The sequence below is a fragment of the Myxocyprinus asiaticus genome, chromosome 38 (genome assembly GCF_019703515.2).
Source record: "Myxocyprinus asiaticus isolate MX2 ecotype Aquarium Trade chromosome 38, UBuf_Myxa_2, whole genome shotgun sequence".
In the NCBI taxonomy this organism is placed as follows: domain Eukaryota; kingdom Metazoa; phylum Chordata; class Actinopteri; order Cypriniformes; family Catostomidae; genus Myxocyprinus; species Myxocyprinus asiaticus.
This window is the reverse complement of record NC_059381.1, coordinates 2,963,122-2,984,838: the sequence shown is the minus strand read 5'-3', so window position 1 is coordinate 2,984,838 and position 21,717 is coordinate 2,963,122. Positions and strand designations below refer to the sequence as shown.

At 38.4% G+C, this 21,717-nt stretch overlaps 1 protein-coding gene and 1 pseudogene across 3 annotated transcripts; both read right to left on the bottom strand.

Moving 5' to 3' along the window:
- Window positions 1-792: 792 nt before the first annotated feature.
- On the bottom strand, window positions 793-7,182 carry LOC127429269 (heterogeneous nuclear ribonucleoprotein A/B-like). 3 transcript variants are annotated; one of them, XM_051678216.1, is made up of 9 exons: window positions 7,047-7,181; window positions 6,451-6,624; window positions 2,704-2,872; window positions 2,456-2,614; window positions 2,243-2,374; window positions 2,000-2,093; window positions 1,663-1,815; window positions 1,490-1,575; window positions 793-1,401 (listed from the first exon to the last, which is right to left on the bottom strand). In XM_051678216.1, exons 2-8 carry the CDS (start codon window positions 6,603-6,605, stop codon window positions 1,505-1,507), a joined length of 933 nt encoding a protein of 310 aa, XP_051534176.1. In that variant the 5' UTR covers window positions 6,606-6,624; window positions 7,047-7,181; the 3' UTR covers window positions 793-1,401; window positions 1,490-1,504. The 3 variants fall into 3 exon arrangements, with proteins under 3 accessions (XP_051534176.1, XP_051534174.1, XP_051534175.1); XM_051678214.1 differs by having other exon boundaries at window positions 2,243-2,614; window positions 7,047-7,182; XM_051678215.1 differs by having other exon boundaries at window positions 2,243-2,614; window positions 7,013-7,123.
- Window positions 7,183-9,552: 2,370 nt separating this feature from the next.
- LOC127429281 (guanine nucleotide-binding protein subunit beta-2-like 1) lies at window positions 9,553-21,496 on the bottom strand (annotated as a pseudogene).
- Window positions 21,497-21,717: the final 221 nt, after the last annotated feature.

Below are 21,717 nucleotides of genomic sequence, written 5' to 3'. Positions count from 1 at the left end.
ATCTCCAGACCTGAACCCCATTGAAAACTTCTGGACTGTTATCAAGAGGAAAATGGATGGACACAAGCCAAACAATCCGAGCTGCTTGAATTTTTGCACCAGCAGTGGCATAAAGTCACCCAACAGCAATGTGAAAGACTGGTAGAGAGCATGCCAACACGCATGAAAGGGTTATTCCACCAAATATTGATTTCTGTACTCTTCCCAAGTTAAAACATTAGTATTGTGTTGTTTAAAAATGAATATGAACTTGTTTTCTTTGCATTATTCGAGGTCTGAAAACACTGCATCTTTTTTGTTATTTTGACCATTTGTCATTTTCTGCAAATAAATGCTCTAAATGACAATATTTGTATGTGGAATTTGGGAGAAATGTTGTCAGTACTTTATAGAATAAAACACTCAAACTCAAACCTATAAATAGATCCAGAGAAACTGATAATTCTACAGTGGTCTTTAATTTTTTTCCAGAGCTGCATTTTTTAAATTAAATATGGTTTATGAACAGGTTTTCCACTAAGTTACCTAGAATGGACAACGTTTCACAGCGGAGGATTCTAAGCTGTCACCCACATCATTTTTCTACCAAGTTGAACATTTGGCATAAAAATTGGTCAGTGGTGGCTAATAAGTCTTTTTTAGCACCAATAATTGTGGTACTAAGTATTTTGGCAGGAACTTACCATTGTGATAAAGGGTTGCCACAATGCTCTAATGAAGGTATATAAAGTTGTACAAATATGACTGACAGATACTAACATTAACCAGTAACATTAAACAGAACACTTCAAAAATCTTACAAATCATTTATTTCTACCAACACTATAGGAATGAGATTTGTGAGAAACATCGGTTCACTAGCGTCCACAAAACGCTTCAGCTTCATTACAACCACGGCAGGTTTAAAAAAAAAAAAAAATCCAAGCAAACAAATTAACTTCCAGAATTATCAAAATGCTGACATCAGATTACTGCAGTGATACTTATCAAAAACTACCTTCTATTCTATGCAGGTTTGAACCCATGCAACAGAAATAAGCAAATACAAGCGTAGTAAACATATGGAAACACTGGGAAAATTACTCAAAATTGTTTTATTTCAAAAGCTCTGGCAGCTCCCGAACCTCATGTGGTAAATCCAGTAGACAAGTAAAATACAACCATACAATACATTATTCAAAAAAGGTACCAAAAAGTACAGTAAAAATAACACTTCCAACTCTGGAAATGCACGTGGACAAAGGAAAATAAAACAAAAATAAAAATGTGGAAGTGTGACATTGCTTCCCCTATTAGTCGGTTCTGTACAAATGGATCATGATCTTATCCTGTAAAAGAGTCCATGTCTGTGAGACCTGCTGTTGTCACGCGTCACACTCTTGGTTTGAAGATACTTCAGTCCTGCAGAGAGACAAAGAACATGTTCACATTCCAACACAGCAAATAGTCCATGGGCAATTAGCATAAATCTTAGTACAGAGATGCATACCTGTTCTACATGTGATCAGTATGGCTTGTAGCCGCTCTGGTGGCCTCCACGTCTGGGTGTTTTCCCATAGCTTGGAGTTCCCTGGTCTGGAGAGTTAAATATAAATAAAACTGAAGTACATGGAAAACAAGTTCAACAATGATCATGAAAGTGTTTGAAAGTTGTACACTTACTGTAGTCATATCCACCATACCCGCCATAATAGCCAGAGGAATAGTCATAGTTGCCATATCCACCATAACCGCCATAGTCCTGCTGGCCACCGTAGCCTTGGTTGCCATAGCCCTGGTTCCAGTAGCTGTTATATCCCTGGTTCCAGTTCTGACCTGATGACACAGAAAAATAATTACATGCGTGTAGTTTCAAATGGATTTGTCTGGCTGATAAGAGATCAAAAATTGAATCAAAATGGTTTTTATATGAAAGTTTAAAAGGCCTCAACACCAAGACGTATGTGTACCAACATTTAAATCAACATCCTGTCTAATATTAATAAACAGCAAGTCTTACCCCCACGGCCCCTGCCACGACCTCCATAGCCTCCACGATTCCCGTACTGCTGCTGCTGGTAGATCTCCTTAGGCTGAGCGACTTTAATCTCACACTGAAATGGAAACGGGTCAACATGACAAGGATTGAAAAGGTCGACAAGAAACTTAAACATGCATGGTGAGTGTTTACGCATCAATAAAGAGCCATTACTACTGGGTACATTACGTGATCACACACGATTCATTCAATTTCCTTTGTTACCTTGCTTCCGCAAACATTATGGTATTTCTTTTCAAGGATTTTCTTGACTGCAGATTCCTCCTTATAGGTGATGAAAACAAAGCCCCTCCTTTTGCTTGTCTTTGGATCAGTTGGCAGTTCCATAGTTTCGATCTGCAAATCAAACACACCATTAATATAAAGCCACAAGACTAGACATGTGGACTCGTTCACAAAACAAAAATCAAAACTCACCTCTCCAAAGGCCCCAAAGTATTCTCGGACCTTCTCTTCAGTGGTTTCAGGGTTTAGGCCACCAACGAATATTTTCTTCACTGGCTCCTTCTTCATGGCCATTGCCTTCTTAGGATCGATCTGTCGCCCATCAAGTCGGTGTTCCTTTTGCAGCATCACCTTTATAAAAAAAAAAAAAAAAAAAAATGTTTTAACAATGAGAACTTTGAGTGGCCGACGTTAAATGCTCTTGTGGAGCGAGTCCATACCTTGTCAACGCTCCCTGGATCTTTGAACAAGATGAATCCAAACCCTCGTGACCGGCCGGTGTTTGAATCCATCTTGATGGTGCAGTCGGTCACCTCCCCAAACTTTGAGAAATAATCCTTGAGATCTTTCTTGCTGGTGTCCCAGCTGAGCCCTCCAACAAACATTTTACTGTATAAAACCCCCCCACCAAAAAAACAGAAAGACATGAAGACGATGCAAACAATGCAATTTAGCATTCATTTACATTTATTCATTTGCCAGACACTTTAATACAAAGCGACTTGAGGAATACATTAGAGACAGCAGTATGAAAAGTGCTTCATTAAAGTTTTCACTAGCATTCACCAATAAGTGATTCAAAAAGGCATGGGGGCTTGACCATTGGGTCTTCTGCTCATTAAGTGATACAAAAGTATATTGTAAAAGGTAGCTTTTTAGATTGCATGTTTAAAATGGTACTTGAGGTTATGGGTGCTTAGATGCATCCCCCGCACTGTACAGGTTTAGCTTGGGAAGAGTGTCCAAATGGTGGATTTGTATTAAGTATTCTTTGTTACTTTGGGCTGATTGAGCGATCATCCAGCCAATCACAGGAGAGTTTCATGAGCCGAAACAACCCAGCCATCAGTCAGACAGTAGTCCCCGACCGATATTAGCCTCACCAATATATCAGTATCGGTGTATATTTTACAGATATGAAAACTTTCTTCAGAACATACAATGCAGAAAACAATGCTTTAGAATTGGTGTCATAATGTAGTTTGTCCAGCAGAGCGTGCTCCGACCATTGTTTACAGAGCTGACTCTGACTCTGCAGACAGGGCGGAGTTCAGCGGTGTCATCACGGCAAGTTGTTAACTAGTTTGATAAATACATACGGGAAACAATGACCCCATCATTTTCCCTTTTCAATATAACGTTAACCATGTCCCTGACAACCATGTCACTCATGTCTGTTTGCTGTTAGCCAGCTAGTTTGTCAGTGCATTCAGTAATGTAGCAGACCGAAAGGTGAACATCAGAGCATCTTTTTGCAGCTCAGCAGACAACGGTGCGGTGGTTGATTTCACGCTATGTTATTACCTAGTTGAGACACAATGCTGGAAAGTAAAATAAACAACGCCCGTCTTTTACGCTCCGTGACAACGAGCTAATAGCTAACTTGCCAATCACGTAGCTACTTTCATTGTTGTCATTTGAGTGGAAGCTGAGTAAACATGTATTCACCAAACTGTTTTGTTCAGGATTCACAGTTTGGTACCCCCTTCAACCGAACAATTCCAGTCATTGCATTTACAAAATGTAATATTTAAAAGTCTGGCTTTCCTCCGTTGAAAGTTTCCCCTGAACTTGTATAGCAGAATACAGTGTAACACCGCTGCTGCGGTTTCTCTCTTGACTCGGCAGTATTAATATAGTCAGCATTTGACTGATATTAAACATACAGTACTGATGTTTATAGCCATTTATTGTAATTTTATTTATTCTTTATTTTCTCAGTGTTCATTTCTAGAATGTTGACAATGTATAATAATGTCAAATATTCATTTAAGAAAGCAGCCTTCCGAGTACCTTTGCATAGTCATATCGGGGCAAAATCAGTGAACAATCCACATAGAAAAGGTCCGTTTTCATTCCAACTCAAATTAAATATAATCGGCCACCATATCAGTAAGTTTTCCCACTCCAAAATCTGTCTCGGATCCCATATCGGTCAGGCTCTATCAGTCTAATCAACGCGGCTCCATTCAGTTCTACAAAGTTGCTTTCAACAATGCACTTTTTTTGTTTTGTTTTTTTTTTAAATTGGCATTGATGTTGATCTAAATTAATCTAGAGATGAGGAACACCCAAACGAGTGTTATTTCAGCATATCGTTCTCGATTGGCAGCATTACATGAAATGCCCTGCAGAAAAAATAATACTTTTAAGCACACACTGTAAGTGGAGTTTACATCAGCACCTGTGTCTTCATTATCAAGTTATTCTTTTAACATTATGTTTGGGAGGTAATAGTTTGATCGGTTCTTTTTGTCAGTTTAAGCAGATTACTAGATCAGTGTTAAATATGCAAGCTATTTTTAATAACAGCTCCTTTTTTACCTCGATGTTGGAATGCAGTCGACAAACTGTAGGAACAAAGACAGATCTGCTGTGTTCTTGGAACACTCAGGTATTTTACTGAAGTCGATAGATATGTAGATTCACTGTTTTTATACATGAAAAGGTATGGACGTTACTGAAACTATTAGAAGACTATTATTGTCGTCGTTTGATAAGTCATGCTCAGCAGCTGACAACTGTAGAGAAATTATAGATTTGCTTAGTTCTTATAATGCTTAAAATCTCTACTAAAAGTCTCTTTGTAGGTCTGTAGACATACACATTTGAAAGGATTAACTTTTGATCGTTGATTCAATGACTTTTCACACAAGACACTCATTTGTCACCACCAGAAATGGTCAATGAACGAATCACTAAATGGATCTGAATGAATTTAGTAGGGCTCCCCCTTACAGTCGACCAAACGTCAGTCGATGAGAAGAGTCTTGTTCGGCCAAGTTTTGATTGGTCGGTCGCAGAAATAGAAAACTCCACAAGAAGCGGCGAAGTCACAAAGTCAGTGACGGACAGACATGATCATTTACACGGCTGGTCCATGCGGTAATTATGTCAGGCAGGAATCCAAAGTGTGGGATCATTTCTAGAGGGTAAAAGGATGACCCCAAGAAGGTGACAAGCAAACTCTGCAGGCAAACGCTCGCCTATCATTCATATAATTTGAAACATGCAAGTAACTTAGATAAATGTGCTATTAGGCTTATCAAAGTGTTCATGGGGAAGCTAAATTAGTACCTCGCTTACTGCACGTTTAACTTTATGTGCATTTCTCAAAATTAATATAATGCTCAGACGGTCTCCTTGCTGGTTCCCCCGACACATTCAGAATCATTACGGCTTTTGCCGGTGTCGTTCCGTCTCGCTTCGTGTGTGCGCTTGTAACATTTAAAAAGCTCATATACGGTTTAGTATTTCCCTGTAATGTAGAACAGTGTTAGTAATGTTACATATAACATTCATTCTCAGCCCTGGAACTCAAACCATCTTCTGATGCCCCCCCCCAAAAAATATATATATATTAAAGTAAATAAATTAATATCATAAACGTGCAACAACTAGTCGCCTAGGAAAATCTTTGGTCGGTGGCAGCCTTAGCATTTTGGTGATCGTAGTCAAAACGCAGAGCCACTTGGATAAATTAAAAATCCTGCAATGCACAAGCACGGAGTAACAAATACAATTGTGCATGTGCACAATTGCCATTATTGTTAAGGATAAATTTTTTTTAGGACCAGCTTGTGCCCAGTCTATTATTGTCATGTGTGGAAAAACAAATGCAAGCTCATTTTTGCAGCTAATTTAGCAAAAATTTGCAATACTTGAATCTTTAAAATACTACAAAGTATATAATACTTACTGTAATATTTTAATACTGTACTGTAAGTGTTGGGGCTGTGCGACCCCACCCCCCACTTTTAAAGTGACTGCTACGCCCCTGATCCAACGCGAAACAACCCTCATGAAGCACCCCCAACAATGAGCACAATAACCGGGCCAAGGACACGAACCTCAGGCCCCCACCCCCCTCGGTTAAACAAAGCATATGGCACCAATAATTGCTGTATGAAACAAAAGATTCATCTCAATAAGAAAGGAAAACACCATTAAACACTAAAAATCCTCACCCGGCATCTTCATCGCCCTTGCTGGCGTCGATCTGTCCTCCCTCGCCGCCTCCGTTCTCATCGTCCGCCGCGGCCTCCGTGAATTCCGCTCCGTTGCCGTTCTCCTCGTTCCCGTTCTCGGAGGTCTCCATGAACTGCTGCTCTGCGTCGGCCATTGTGGTAGTTTAGGATCACCTTTAAATGAGAAATGTTTACATTTATACAAACAACGTGAAATACGCGGTTCGATGCTGGAATAAGCGCGTTAGCATGTATGTAGCCCACATAATTAAATGTACGAAATTTAAAAGCTAGCTTAGTCTCTCTATGGTGAAAACATAGAACAACAATACAACGAGGCGTTCAAAAGCGTTAAACCCCGCATAAATTCATATGTACTTTAAATAAATGTAATTCCTGATGATTAGCGAAAGCGAAGCAGCATGCATGCACAGCTAAACTGGCTATATGCTAACATTTACGCTAATTTTTCAGACGCACTCGGATGCTAAAAACAAGCCTTTTCAAAAACTACGATATTACGAAAGGATTTTCTTAACATATACATAAAAAAGTTACGTACAGAAGGCGAAATATGTTGAACTTAACCGGCTTACGGTAAAATATCGGAGGTGAAAGAACCGCTCTCCAAGATGGACTCTCGCTTGCAGTGCCAACTCGTGGTCAGTTTTATAGCACCGGATGCGCTCGGGTATGTAAAACTGGCTCTGATTGGATGGATGCGAGCGACCTGGTGTTTATGGCGTCGTTTGATTGGTGAAACACGGTTTAGAGCACCACCCCACCTTTCGGTTTCCTCCTGCGCACTTCTTTAGCGGTTTTCAACGCTCGAGCACGAGATGCTTGATGCCTCGAGAGCGCGCAGCATAAAAAGCTCTCATTGTTGAATAAGCTCGTACAACTATCTTGTCATGTTTTTTTTTTTACTTATCATGGTCTCCCCACTCCTTTTGACCAATGCATTTCCATGACTTCCATGATTACTCGGTTTAGGATTTTTTAAAATAATTTTATAGCGACTGCTCTCACCAATTTATGCCGTGTATGTCCGATTAAATAGAGCTGAGCACAACTACATAAAATGTATATTTAATATACGTTTCCATGGCTTGAAGAGTTTTATCTTCGTGAATAATTTTCAAGGCTTGGAAATCACAATATTTTAGGTTTTTCACAGTGTTGGGTGTAATGCATTACTAAGTAATTAATTACTGTTATTACATTACTTTTTCATTGAAAAAAGTAAAGTAAGGGATTACTCTTAATTTTTCAGTAATTTATTTACAGTTACTTCTGATGTAATTGTGTTAAATACTGTATAGACTATAGAACAATTCTATATAAAACAATAGTGAATTTAATAAAAATTTAAAGTCAAATGTTAAAATGTATGTTTTCTAATGTAACGCAGCCCCCTCAAATTCTTTGGCCAGTTCATGAATAATTTATTTGATTTTATAGGATTTATTTGAAAGAATTAAAAGAACAGTTTCATGTTCCTTGTATTTTTCACCTGGTCGAGGTTGATCAGGGTTTTAGAAAATAATTAGTAATAAGTAATGCAATTACTTTTCAGATAGAGTAATTAGAACAGTAATCTAATTAACCTCTAGATGTAATTAGTAGTTAGTAATTAATTACTTTTTTAGAGTAGCTTACCCATCACTGGTTTTTCATGACCTGAATGCTATACTAATGCCCAACAAAGGGTTAAAATAATTATTCTCCAACCATATCAAAAAATTAGATGGTTAAAGATTTGATCTTGGATTACTGCCAATATTTTGAGGATACACCAGGCCCAGCTCCAGCTTTAAGACTTTAGGTGGGCCATAGGACCCTCCAGGTGGGCCAAACATTTGGATGGGTAGGTGGGTGGGGGTTTGCTTGCCAAGGTGGGCCAAAGCTCATAGGCCCCCCTGTGGAGCCTGGCCTTGGACACACATACAAAAAGGTACAGTACCTACAATATTACATTTACCTGTACAACCATTTCTGCTATCCATTTGAAAGTTACATTCACTTAAAGGTGCTGTAAAGGTCCTTACTTTTTCATGGAAAGGTATTCACAACCATGTCCCTACTCCCTGAAAGATATTATTGAAATAAGTGTACTGAGATATCTCACCGGTCTCTGTAAACAGCAAACAAAAATGTGTCCGTGGCCCGCGGTCTCTGACGCTTTCTGCCTGTCAATCATTTTGGGCGTTCTCACAGTCTTGTAGTTGCAGCAAATTATTGAGGCTTAATGCCATTTTTATGCCATGTTGTTCATAACAGTTGTCAGTTGAGGGCGCTATGTTGCTGCTGTTGTTTTTAACAACCGTTTCTGCATGATGTCGGTTTCAATAAAGCTAATTTGGTATCTTTTGAGTGCAGGGTTATGGAAAGAGAGGGCGTGGCTAATCCAACAGCTCAGTCTTGTGGAAGTACAACGGCTAAAAATGCTTCCAGCACCTTTAATTATAACATTTAAAAACAAAACTTTTTATGGCTTAAAAGTGATTAAGACATTGAATAAAACAAATGAAATTCATGTGTAGTTCAATTAGTAGTGTTTATACTATACAAAAACAAATAACTCAAATATTTTACCCAGAAATGTGTAAAAGATTATGTAAGAAATAAATGTATCAGACAGCAGATTAAGATTGTAAGAGCATTGCTCGCTCATGGTCTCACCTTCTCTCAAATAAACAAACATCTACAGGATTCACTGAATCCAGCCCTTCATTTCTACCTAGATGGATATCAAAACTAAACTAAAATATATCACTTGTTCCACACTTCCATTAGATAAATGTTAAGTACAATCAAGAAGAACAATTCCCAAATTAGCATTATCAACACCAAAGAAAAATGCAAATGAGGACAAGATGCATTTCATTATTTCATTATTTCATTATTTATTTATTTTATAGTCAATTTTCCACATCTTGCATACAGTTCTTGGAATTTAAGGCTTTATCTTGTTCCGATGGTCACCTGCCAAACTCTGATCAGGTTGTCTATGTATCCAGCAAGAGAGTCTGAGAAATATATTCTGTAATTAATAAAGCTGTTCGTCTGTCCATTGGGTTTATAATTATCATTATGCACATTACAGCTTTCTGCCGGCAATCACACAAAGATTTACCAACCAAGCTGGCACTGATTACCAGTAAAACGCCCCCATCATACACACACACAATGGCTTTGCCCTCCAAGAGACTCTTACCTGTTCATCAGCAGACCAGGCCAGAGACGTGCACTGTGGCAGCTCAGCCTTTCTGTTAGTGGTGATGACTTCCTGTCTGAGCTCATCAACAATGATCTTTCCCTCCAGATCCTGTAGAGACCGAAGTGTGAGACAGGCAGATTGAACGGAAACCGGGGGCAACTCCGAAACAAATCTTTTTAAAATATTATGTATAGTTAAATTCCATTCAAATTAATGATGAATAAATTAAGCGATATTTGGCTATTTTGAATTGACCAGCATTGGCAAATAACTGTGCCCAATTTAACCACATGTGACTTCCAAAATCTAACAAATACCCTGTAAATGGATAGTGCACATTTCCTGTTTTCAAAGATTTTAAAGTGAATTTTGAAGAAGCACTGTGTAAGATAAGTGCATTTAAATTGTGCGCAATTTTGACATCATTAAACTGTATTATGTATAACAGTACTGTATCTGCGATTGTCTACCTTGCTCTTTCGATATCGCTATCAGCCATATAAAAATCCATATTGGATAAATACTAGTCAAAGTTTACTCAACATTCTCAATTCAGTGAATCATCCAATCAGACACGGATACTGTCCAATGCCAATTCTTTCAAAAATGCCAAATATTGGCCAACTAATCAGCCAACCCAAAATACAAATATTGTAAATATTCAGTGTTCAATACAAGTTAAGCTCAATCGACAGCATATGTGGCATAATGTTGATTGCCACAACAAATCATGTGTACTCGTACCTTATTTAAAAAAAAAAAAAAAAAAAGGAAAATTGGCACTTGCAATGGAAGCGAATGGGGTCAGTTCATAAACGTTAAAATACTAAAATATAGGCTAACACAAGACATAAACATTAAACATGTTGTGATTTTAATGTTATGAAACCACTAACTAACCTTACCAGTGTTAAGTTATATCCAATAATACAACTTTGTTGCAATAACGACGAATGTTCCCTCTAATTTTTGTTCTTGCTGAGCAAATCCTATTTCTACTGGGCGGAACCTTCGGCCACCTGAGCAGAATTATATATACTGTATATATACACACACATACACACACACCAAATTTTCATTGGTACCAATTCTGGTGAAATTTCACAATTCTTAATATTTTTAATTTCAATACCACAGTAAAAATGGATAGGCTAATATGCTATTAAATACACTATTTAAATATTTAGTTAAATATTAATGTACATATTAACGTATTTAATTAAAACAATGACATGTTGCCTTAGTGTTTTTTCAATTAAGTAAACATTGTTTAATGCTTTGAATTATTCAGGTAAATAGTCATAATAATAAAGCAGTTGCCTAAGTATAAAGTAAACTAATAACAAAGCAGGCCAATTTAAAACAAATAAATAAAGAGCAGTCAGTGGCTTTCTTTTCAGTACTGCTGTTTGATTAATATTAAAGGGATAGTTCACCCAAAAATGAACATTCTCTCATCATTTACTCACCCTCATGTCATCCCAGATGTGTATGACTGCAGAACACAAATTATGATTTTTAGAAGAATTTCTGAGCTCTTTTGGACCATTCAATGCAAGTGAATGGGTGCCACAATTTTGAAGCTTTGAAAATCACATTTGTCAGCATAAAAGTAATACATACGACTCCAGCGGTTCAATCAATGTCTTCAGAAGTGATGTGATAAGTGTGGGTGAGACACAGATCAATATGTTAGTCAATGTTTACTATAAATTCTCCTCCCTGCTTTTCAATCCCCACTTTAACATTCACATTGTGTTTTTGGTGATTCACATTCTTCATGCATACGCCACCTACTGGGCAGGGAGAAGAATTTCTAGCAAAAATGAACTTAAATATTGATCTGTTTCTCACCCACACCTATCATATCACTTCTGAAGACATGGATTAAACCAATGGACTCTTATGGATTATTTTATGCTGCCTTTATGTGATTTTTGGAGCTTCAAATTTCTGGTCACCATTCACTTGTATTGTATGGACCAACAGAGCTGAGATATTCTTCTAAAAATCTTAATTTGTGATCAGAACAGAAGTCATACACATCTGGGATGGCATGAAAGTGAGTAAATGATGAGAATTTTCATTTTTGGGTGAAGTATCCTTTTAACATACATAAATAGCGACAGATCTATTAGCCTAGTGCATTTATACTGCAACATCTTATGCACAGATCCGATATGACGATATACCTGGTTTTTTGTTGCACCTGTTTGCATTCACATAAGACATAAGTGACTGTTTATGTTAATCACTTGCCAGACGGGCACTGACCATAAAGAACCGTTCGGGCTCGGCGTTGTATTTCTGCATTCACCAATAGCGCTCGTGCCTCAAGGTAAATGCGGTTATTTGTATGTGTTGTTTCACGACTTAATGCATATTTCCACCTTGTTTTCACACAAGATTTCACTAAAAGTTTTAGCTCCATTAAAACCATTTTAACATGTTTAATGTTTACGTCTTGCGGCTTTACTTTTGAAATTGTATGTATTTTAACATTAATGGACTGACCCCATTCACTTCCAATGTAAAGTGCTTGTTTTGCTTTATTTCTAATAAACGAGGGAAGAGTCCAAATAAATTTTTGTGGTAATTGACATTTTGCTATAAATGCTGTCGATTGAGCTTATCTTGTATGGAACCTGGAATATTCCTTTAAGATTTATCAGATACAAGCGGAGAGAAAAGCTATAATCACTACAGCTACCTGACACCTTCTGTTAAAAAACATACTTTGATTAGAAAGCAAGAAAAGTCATAAACCATAGATCATCATTAGGAGAGAGAGCCAATCATACCCAGATGTTGATGCTGGGCCCTGTAGCGGCACATAGCCATTATCTGTTGGGACTGAAGCAGAGAGCGTTGATGACATCACCGTCCAAAGTGTAAAGATGCTTTCCTTCCTTTAGATCCACAGCATGGCCTGTCTGTCCTGAATAAAGAGACTCACGGGACATCAAGCCTCCAAACAAACTATAACGAAAGCATTTAGCTAATTAGGACCACAGAACTGCAAATACTATCCAAATAGCCTTCTAGATTCTTTTTGAGTTGCAGCTGACGGTATATCCTGTATATCTTCCAAAATGTTTCTGCCCTTCATTGCCATTGCAGAAAACACACTGGGTTCATGATCAGATCCTGGATGAGCCCCCAATTTGTGAAACTGACCTTTCCACCAGATGCACAAAGAGAGCCATCAGGAGAGATGGTGACGGTGTTCAGGAAGCCCGTGTGTCCAATGTGATTGGTCTTCAGCTTGCAGTTGGCCAGACCTGCAAGTGTCAAAACACAGTTTACATGACGGATACTGTGCTTTATAAACACCTTCACAAGCTTTAAAAGTACATCTACTGAGCAAAAATGTACATGCTCGAACTGAGAATATCAATGACACAGATTAAATTGATTCAATCTGTAACAAGGCCTTGGCAACAATTTTAACCTAAAAATGCCTGAAATGACACACAAAAGCTTTGATTTGTGCACTGCTAAAGTGTCCACACAAACATTACCCCATCTTTATTACAAACTGATGTGATTTGGCCATACATAAACCATAGTAATTACATGAGATTAGTAACAGAACCATAAATCAACACTTGTGAGATTATCGGCATCAGAGTCATGTTCATAGCCACTTCCAAAGTCTATACAATCCATAATGCTAGTTCAGGGTATTTATACAGGTTTCACGATTCGATTAAATTCCAATTCACAAGCTCTTGATTCAATTAGATTGCTATTCATATGGGTATATTTCAATTATAATGTCCATTTTGCATACATACGAAATAAATTATCTCAGCTAATGCTGTTAATTATACAGGGGACCTTCTAACTAGGTACATTACAAATGTATGCATTTTACAACTTTTATTTCATTAGTTTTTCATCTTATTGGTCACATTTTAAAGGAGCAATATGTAACATTGACATCAAGCATTTAAAATGGGTACTGCAGTCCAAATTCAAAATATTGGAGAGAGTTGTCTCCCCCGCCCCCTCCTCCCAAGACTCCAAGCTCACACGGGTTGCCAGGTTGAGGACACGCAACAGGAACGAGCAAACTGACAATGGCAAGCGACAAGCCTTACACTGTACATGATCGGCCCCAAAGTGACAAGCCTCACACGTTTGCAATGTTTTTATTCTTTGCAAATTATAAACCAGCTCATGTGGATTTTTTATAACTCTGTCAATGTTAGCTAGACGTATTGCTGGCTTCCATGGCTGCAGTGCGCTGTGTTTGCCCGCTAACTTGTTTCAAATCTGGCAACCCGGAGAGTCGAAATACTATTGGGAAATGGGCAGTGGGCGGGATCACACAGGCCAAAACACAAACAGAAATTCCGGCCCGGAACGGACATAGAATATACTGGCTGTTGCATTGTTTTCGGAGAAGCCAGAATTTCAATTTAGCATGTTTCCTAAATCTCTGATAACATATTATGATAATTTTATGCTTTAATACAGGAAATATATTACATATTGCACTTTGTGTACAAATGCATGTATTCCATCAATAAAAATAATGTCTTGAAATTGCATACATATATATATATATATATAGTTGTGCTCAAAAGTTTGCATACCCTGGCAGAAATTGTGAAATTTTGGCATTGATTTTGAAAAATGACTTTTCATGCAAAAAAACTGTCTTTTATTTAAGGATAGTGATCATATGAAGCCATTTATCATCACATAGTTGTTTGGCTCCTTTTAAAATCATAATGATAACAGAAATCACCCAAATGGCCCTGATCAAAAGTTTACATACCCTTGAATGTTTGGCCTTGTTACAGACACACAAGGTGACACACACAGGTTTAAATGGCAATTAAAGGTTAATTTCCCACACCTGTGGCTTTTTAAATAGCAAATCGTGTCTGTGTATAAATAGTCAATGAGTTTGTTAGCTCTCACGTGGATGCACTGAGCAGGCTAGATACTGAGCCATGGGGAGCAGAAAAGAACTGTCAAAAGACCTGCGTAACAAGGCAATGGAACTTTATAAAGATGGAAAAGGATATAAAAAGATATCCAAAGCCTTGAAAATGCCAGTCAGTCCTGTTCAATCACTTATTAAGAAGTGGAAAATTCAGGGATCTCTTGATACCAAGCCAAGGTCAGGTAGACCATGAAAGATTTCAGCCACAACTGCCAGAAGAATTGTTCGGGATACAAAGAAAAACCCACAGGTAACCTCAGGAGAAATACAGGCTGCTCTGGAAAAAGACGGTGTGGTTGTTTCAAGGAGCACAATACGACGATACTTGAACAAAAATGAGCTGCATTGTCGAGTGCAGAAAGACGCCTTTACTGCGCCAATGCCACAGAAAAGTTACAATATGCTCGACAACACCTTGACACGCCTCACAGCTTCTGGCACACTGTAATTTGGAGTGACGAGACCAAAATAGAGCTTTATGGTCACAACCATAAGCGCTATGTTTGGAGAGGGGTCAACAAGGCCTGTAGTGAAAAGAATACCATCCCCACTGTGAAGCATGGTGGTGGCACACTGATGTTTTGGGGGTGTATGAGCTCTAAAGGCACGGGGAATCTTGTGAAAATTGATGGCAAGATGAATGCAGCATGTTATCAGAAAATACTGGCAGACAATTTGCATTCTTCTGCATGAAAGCTGCGCATGGGACGCTCTTGGACTTTCCAGCACGACAATGACCCTAAGCACAAGGCCAAGTTGACCCTCCAGTGGTTACAGCAGAAAAAGGTGAAGGTTCTGGAGTGGCCATCACAGTCTCCTGACCTTAATATCATCAAGCCACTCTGGGGAGATCTCAAACGTGCGGTTCATGCAAGACGACCAAAGACTTTGCATGACCTGGAGGCATTTTGCCAAGACGAATGGGCAGCTATACCACCTGCAAGAATTTGGGGCCTCATAGACAACTATTACAAAAGACTGCACGCTGTCATTGATGCTAAAGGGGGCAATACACAGTATTAAGAACTAAGGGTATGCAGACTTTTGAACAGGGGTCACTTCATTTTTTTCATTGTTGCCATGTTTTGTTTTATGATTGTGCCATTCTGTTATAACCTACAGTTGAATATGAATCCCATAAGAAATAAAAGAAATGTGTTTTGCCTGCTCACTCATGTTTTCTTTAAAGATTTACATATATTACCAATTCTCAATGCAAACTTTTGAGCACAACTGTATAGTTACATGTTTATTGTTTACATGCATAATTTGTACCATTTACAGATATTTAAATTGATATGTAGAACACATCCTAAAATGGTACTGTCTCTTTAAGAATAGCAACAGTTCAGCGAGCTTCTCAAAGAAGTGTTTTGGTTTAGTCAAATGGTTTTTTTTACTGCATCCGTGCAATTTGTGATTAGAATTAAATGTTTCTTTTGTTTTCTTTGATTAACAACTGAGTGCAAAGAACAAAAAGGATATTAAAAGAGACATTATTCAATGACAAATGGATTGCGTGGATCTCGTCTTTGGACACACATCACGCGGAAGGAGTCAAACCAAACTTTTATTCTCAATGTGCAGTGAAAAGATCTTGCAGCTGAACGTCTTCACCACTGTACTACTCAATCACTGAACATTTACCAACCGGTTGCTATTCAAAGACATTTTTAGTCGCATAGCGCAAAATTTGGTCCCATTTGCGAGTGATTTACTCGCATTGTAGAGGGTTGCACAGAGAGTAAAAAATTAATCTTGGGATTTAAGAATCGATATAGAGATCTATCAAATGAAGATCGTGATGCATCGGAAAATCTATATTTTTACCCACCCCTACATAATGCCCATCATTGCCCATGTCAGTTTCATAAGAAATGCTGTTGATAAACTTCAGTTGGTTCTCACCTTGACCATCTTGTCCCAGCCACAGGAGATGATGATGGGGTTACTGCTATTGGGGGAGAAACGGACGCAGGAAACCCACTCAGTGTGATTCTCATCCTGAGAAACAACCAACATGAACATGATGTGTGTGCTTCAAGTCACTCTGGCAAGAACGCATCTGCTGAAGGCATAACTATAAATGTATAATAAACTTTAAATCTTTCAGTTATTTCCCCAAACACTATGCAACATCTCATCTGTGCAGGTCTTACCTGAATAGTGTACTTGCAGACACCCAAAGTGTTCCACAGTTTGATGGTTTTGTCCCAAGAGCCAGACACAGTCTGACGGTTGTCAGCAGAGAAGGCGACGCTCAGCACATCTTTGGTATGACCCACGAAACGAAGGGTTGTGGTTCCACTATGAAATTATAAATGGTAAATCACTATGCCCAGTTACTATAATCAAAAATATTGAGGATTTGTCCGTCTGTACTGACTTGGTGAGGTCCCACAGACACAGGGTGCTGTCCCACGACCCTGACAGCGTAAACTAACCATCGGATGAGATGCCCACATCACTCACAAAGTGAGAGTGTCCGCGAAGAGCGCCCTGAGGAATGCCATAGTTAGTCTCATCACGGGTGAGTTTCCACATGATGACGGTCTTGTCTGGAGAAAAAAGAAAATGAACCAAACATGAAGACATCAGAGCTCAAAGATATAAAATGACAGGCCACACCGACTTGCATACAAACCATGACTCCTACTGAAGAATTAATGCAGCAGAAAAATACAACACATGTAGGCTATAAACTAGGGATGCACCGATGTATCGGCTGCCAATATTTATTGGCCAATTACTGACCAAATTAAAGCCATCGGCATATCAGTAATAAGCATGAAAAAACTGATATGAAAAAACGATGGTTGATTTATAATTAATTAGTAACACACTTTGCAAAAACTGTTAATTCAAATGCACAATCCAGAAATAATAATAGACACAATATGTAGAAGGGTTGGCACTCCTAAGAACATGTAATATTTATAGAGCTTTTAGAATTAACAAGTTAACATTTGCGATTAATTAAAAAAGTTTAACTTGTAAATTTTTCTTAATTGTGATTAATGGATTTACCGTTAATACAGCATAAACCAGCATGAAAACTAGTTGGAAGGGAATCATTACACTGATGCACACACCAGAAACACAGTGTCAGTCATAAAGTGATGGGGAAAATAGCTCTTTATGCTAATTATTGTACAAATTCCACACAAGCCTAGACGGAACTTGTGACAGAAATAAAATATTTTTCAGCCTAAGTAAGGCGCATTTTAATTACCACAGAAGCACATCAAGACTTAAAGCTGCACTACGTAACTTTGTGCTCTCTAGCAACATCTGTGGTTGAAGCTTAAAATTGCAAGCAATTTGCAGAAGAACACATTACGTCAGTCGTGTTCTGGCACTGCTCTTCTGGCAAATCTCCCAATTTGAGCTTACCTTGACATCGCTTGTGTGTGATCATGACTGGTGCTGGAGTCATAACGTGCTATGTTCATGTTTATATTATATTATATGATTAAACATTTGAAAGGGAAATATTACTTGCTTTGATGAATATAAACAACACTCTTATTTACATATTTGAATGAATTTTACACTTAAATCGCTTTTCTGACACTACACTCACTTTTCCCATTAGCACTTTTAAATAGAGAACAGGGGACTCTCCTCAGCCACCACCAGTATATCTTAATATGATTATTCAAGTGTTTTATCTACTATTAATGTTTGAATTGTACTACAATTTTCAATTTAAGAGGTGATACTCGTGATATGGCTGATACGAGTTCAATAGAAGACTTTATTATTTTTATACTACATTGTCCAGCCTCAGTTATTACAATAGTATATCTATGCAATGCACACAATAACACCATAAACCTAAAACAAGGATTCGGTAATGATGGGGATAAAATATACTTTATTAAATGTAAAAAATAATATGTGTGAGTCAGGGCTGGATTGGTCTGGCATACCGGGCATTTTCCCGGTGGGCCGACGCAATTTGGGGCCGATCAGGGGCAGACTGGCCATCGGGAGAATGGGCGGGCTGGTGGGCCGGCTGTGAAACGGCCGAATGGGCCGCGATAAGCTGAAATGAGCTGTCGCATTATGCAGAACGGGCCATAAAATGGCACCGCAATATGCCGAAGGGGCCAGCGATATGCAGAAAAGGACAGCAACCAACCCCCCCACCCCATATGCCAAATTTTGGGCCAGTTTCTATGTAAAATCCCGGAACAGTTTCTCTTCCCAGTCCACCCCAGATGTGAGTGTTACTGAACTGAACAGCGTAGTTCCTCCAGCCGGATCATGAGACAGCCGGCATTTCTTTCCTGTGTGTGTGCGGACATGACGTAATGGCTCAAGGATGAATGTCATAAGCCAGTGATTTTGCGCCAAATAGGACACGACAGCTCAAAAAACTAATAAATTTTATAGGCTTACTGTAGTGAAGGACATTATTTTGAACACTGATTGTTTATGCACTCAATCAGTAATGGCAATTTGTTCATTTTTATCCATAAAATTCTTACATAGTGCAGCTTTAACTATCACCAAAACGCAGAATGAGACGTTTTTGTCTGCAAGCGCATTCATGACGAGTTCAAAGCGGTGCTGGTGCCCTTACGCGAATCATGGACACAGCTTCAGGATTACTCTAACAAAGCGGATAGCCAGGGTCTGCCATCTGATTAATATTGTAGAGGATGAGAGTTTAAGAGACTAAATGTCCATTGCAATTAATATGCAACCTATGTGGGGACTAGCTCTTTCAGTTAGTCAAACTCCCACTTGGACTTTGGGAAATGTTTAATGTTACTTGAATTGGTGCTATTTTAGTGCATTTCTATCTTTATACTGTGGAAGGCTTTGTTTGGAAAATGTTAAAGCATTATATAGCAACACATTTTTTTGTTTTCTTTCCCAAGAAGGAAATAAATGCATTTTGACAAGAAAATAATTATATATAGTGTCAAATTTCAGCACTTTCAAAATATGTGACTGATAGCACAACATATACATTTTTTATTCTTTCTCATTCTCACATTAATGTGGAAATAACACCATAAATGGACGCGACAGTTGTGTAAACAGCACTTACCTATAGGCTACATGTTGAGGGAAACCATTCAAAATGCTCTGAAACCACCAGACTTTGACTTCTGAGATATTGGAATGATATCCATTAATGCTGCATGATTGATTGAATTAAGATTGAAATCGCATATACACCAATGCCAATATAATACAGAATTTAAAAGGGGGTTTTGCTCCTTTGGTTTAAATTTGTTATTTTTCCATGATTTCAAATCAGATGATTGCAACACACACAAAGTTGGGACAGTTGAGTGTTTACCACTGTGAAACATTTCTTCTAATGACACTTATTAAGCATTTAGGCACTGAAGACACAAGTTTAAGTTTAAAAAGTGGAATTTTCCCCCATCATGATGCAGGTCTTCAGCTGCACAATTGTACGGGGTCTTCGTTGCCATATTGTGCGATTCATAATGCACCACACATTCTCAGTTGGAGATGGTCAGGACTGCAAGCAGGCTAATCTAGCACCCACACTCTCTGCTTATTCGGCCAGTATGTGGTTTGAAGTTGTCCTGCTGAACATTTCCGGGACGTCCCTGGAAATGACGGTGCTGGATGGCAGTATATGCTGCTCCAAAATTTGTACATATCTGTCTGCATTAATGGTGCCCTCACAGATGTGCGAGTCAACCATGCCATGGTCACTGACACACACTTGGCCCATACAAACACTGGCTTTTGGACCTGATGCTGATGAAAGCTTGGATGGTCCTTTTCCTCTTTGACCCGCAGAACACGACGGCTGTGTTTTTCAAAAACTATTTGAAATGTGGACACTTCAAACCAAAAAACACAGTTCCACTATTCTACTTTCCATCTAAGATGAGACCGAGCCCAAAGAAGTCGGCAGCGCTTCTGGACAGTGTTGATGTATGGCTTCTCCTTTGCATAGTAAAGTCTTAACTTGCATCTGTGGATGCAGCGGCAATTGGTGTTGACTAACAAAGGTTTATTAAAGTAATCCCAAGCCAATGTTCATGATATCCATTACAGATGAATGATGTTTTTTAAGACAGTAATGTCTGAGGGATCAGAGATCACACGCATTCAGAAGTGGTTTTCGTCTTGCCCTTTACGCAACGAGATTTGACCAGTTTCCTTGAATCTTTTAACTATATTGTGCACTGTAGAGGGTGAAATTCCCAAAATTCTTCCAATTTCTCTTTGGTGAACATTGTTCTCAAAGTGCTGGATTATTTGCTGAAGCATCTGTTGGCAAACTGACAAGTCTTGAACGATCCTTGCTCATGAAGGACTAGGCTGTTTCTGGAGGCTCCTTATATGCTGTGACACGACTGCCTCACCTGTTTAACATCTCCTGTTTCACATCGTCTTGTTATTTCATCTCGTCAAATTGTTATAATTGTTATAGTCTTAAATTGCCCTGTCTCAACTTTTTTGGAGTGTGTTGCAATCATCTGATTTGAAATTACTGTACATAAATTAAAAGAAAACAAAAAAAAAAAAACAATGAAGTTCACAAGGTAAAAGATCATATAATGTAGCTGTAGTGTTTTCACTTTAGCAAAGGGTGAATATAATTTACAAATCTAAATTTGTTTTTATTAGCATTTTTCATACTGTCCCAACTTTTTTGGTATTGGGGTTGTATAGAAATGTCCATGTTTTTCTCTATTAACATCATTCTAATGCATCATCCAATGTTTTTGATATAACAGTAATACCATGGTTTTAGGGCAAGTGCCATGGTCATGTCAAGTGAAGTACCTGCAGGGTCCCTCTCACTGTCATCTGTTTGGTCATCTCTGCGGCTGTCCTCAGTGTCTATCCCGGTGGATGGCATTAGATTGACTGTGACATGCTAAAGAGCCAATGAAACTCTTCTTCTTCTTCTTTTCTTTGGGTTTTACCAGCAGCTTGCATCCTTAATGTTGCACTACTGCCATCTTCTGGAGTTATCGAACTCCTATATTGTCCAGTATGTCATATTCTGCCCATCAACCCTGTTCTTATTAGGAAGCTGTTCAAGCATCTTCTTGTCCATTCCCACCACACTCCAGTATACTCT